This window comes from Nestor notabilis, unplaced genomic scaffold (genome assembly GCF_000696875.1).
Source record: "Nestor notabilis isolate BGI_N333 unplaced genomic scaffold, ASM69687v1 scaffold17338, whole genome shotgun sequence".
In the NCBI taxonomy this organism is placed as follows: Eukaryota; Metazoa; Chordata; class Aves; order Psittaciformes; family Psittacidae; genus Nestor; species Nestor notabilis.
Window position 1 is genome coordinate 1 of NW_009941659.1, and position 1,854 is coordinate 1,854.

Consider the following 1,854-nt stretch of genomic DNA (forward strand, 5'->3'; position numbering starts at 1 on the left):
GGGACCCCTGAGATCCTGCAGGGTCCTGCCTGCTCCTGGTGCTTCCTGGCCCTCCAAAGGTGGGGTTTGGGGGAGCAGCCAAACAGGACCCCCCCTCCTGCAGCAAAGGGCTGGGTGCCAACCTCTCCCTGCCATGGAGGGGGAATGATGGGGATGGAGTGGGGGTGTCTCCTTTGGGAACTGCTTTTCCTGCCTGGAATGGGTCTGGGGGGTCCATGACGTGCCCCATCTCTGCCCTGCAGCTGGCTGGAGGCCTGTCTGAGTGAGGAGCTGCCCCCTCCGATGGAGCTGGAAGAGACCCTGCGCAATGGGGTGGTCCTGGCCAAGCTGGGCCATTGCTTTGCCCCCACCGTGGTCCCTCTGAAGAAGATCTATGACCGTGAACAGACACGGTACAAGGTGAGGCTGGTGGGTACATCCCTTAGGGTACACCCCAAAACCTGCAGGGTTCATTCCTGGGGGGCCACAGGCCTTGCCTTGGGCTTTAACCTCATGGGTTTGGGGGAGAGGGGACCGAAGGCTGGGAGAAGGAGAGGTTGAGCCTCACCCTGTGTTTCCTCTCTTCCAGGCAGCCGGGCTCCACTTCCGGCACACGGATAACATCAACTACTGGCGGGATGCGATGAGCCACGTGGGGCTCCCCTCGGTAACGTCCCCCATTGCCGGTGTCACTGGGGGGCTTCATCTCTGTCCCTCCACCCCTGGACACCATCGTCCCCACGGACCATCTCGGTGCCACCTCCTCCTGACCTGTCTCTTGTCTCGCTGGCAGATCTTCCACCCAGAGACCACCGACATCTATGATAAGAAGAACATGCCCCGGGTGATCTATTGCATCCATGCACTCAGGTGGGTGACCCTGGCCCCAAAGTGGTTGTGCTGGTGTTCAAAAGCCCTTTGGTGGCATCACCCAGCGGTTGGGGAAAGAGCCTTTGGGTGCTGCAGAAGCACTGGGAGGGAGAAGGGGGTGCCTGCTCATGGTGTGTGTCTGCTTTGCCTCGCAGCTTGTACCTCTTCAAGCTGGGGCTGGCTCCTCAGATCCAGGACTTGTACGGGAAAGTGGACTTCACAGGTACGGCATCACTGCGGGGATGCTCTGGGGTCCTGCTCTGGGAGGGATGCAGGGACTGAGGACCTTGGGCTTCAGCCCAGAGCTGCCTCGGTGATGCTACCTGAGTGTGGGGGTCTTCTGCACCCCTCTGGTTTGGATGAGCTTTAAGCTCCTTCCCAAGCCAAACTGTTCTCTCATTCTGTGTCTCCGTGCCCTCTTCCAGAGGAAGAGATCAACAACATGAAGCGGGAGCTGGAGAAATATGGCCTGCAGCTCCCTGCCTTCAGCAAGATCGGGGGCATTTTGGCCAACGAGCTCTCTGTGGATGAAGCAGCAGGTGATGGGTGCCCCCAGTGTCAAACTCAGGGGTGCCCTGAGACCTAAGAGACACCTCATCGCTCTCCCTCAGACCCATGCATGGGCTGGCACAGAACCCAAGGGTTTGCATTAGCTGGGCTTGCAGTGGAGACATGGAGGCTTCCCGGGCACTGGAAAGTGCACTTTGCTCCTTGGGAATGGGGATGGTTCCCACCGTTGCATGTGTAAAAAAAAAGGGACAGTGCCTGCGGGTCCTGCCTCACCTCCCCCCTGCACCCACAGTGCACGCTGCCGTGCTGGCCATCAACCAAGCAGTGGAGCAGGGGGTGGTGGCCCACACCATGGACGCCCTTCGCAACCCCAGCGCGATGCTGCTCGGCCTGCGCCAGGAGCTGGCGGGTGCCTACCAGGAGGTGCTGCGCCGGGCGAAGCTGGAGAAGGGCAGCAATGCCAGGAACAGGGTGAGGAGGGTGCTGGGGGGGCTG

General features: G+C 60.7%; 1 protein-coding gene across 1 annotated transcript in view; it reads left to right on the forward strand.

The window, feature by feature from the left end:
* Positions 1-242: 242 nt before the first annotated feature.
* The window catches only part of LOC104410755 (ras GTPase-activating-like protein IQGAP3), a gene marked incomplete at both ends in the record, with an annotated part of 5,097 nt that continues 3,485 nt past the window's right edge, over positions 243-1,854 (forward strand). Inside the window, 6 exons of the mRNA XM_010021009.1 lie at positions 243-399; positions 569-646; positions 773-849; positions 1,005-1,072; positions 1,275-1,388; positions 1,652-1,839. Coding sequence (XP_010019311.1) covers positions 243-399; positions 569-646; positions 773-849; positions 1,005-1,072; positions 1,275-1,388; positions 1,652-1,839 — 682 coding nt within the window. The remainder of the gene's footprint in view (positions 400-568; positions 647-772; positions 850-1,004; positions 1,073-1,274; positions 1,389-1,651; positions 1,840-1,854) is intronic.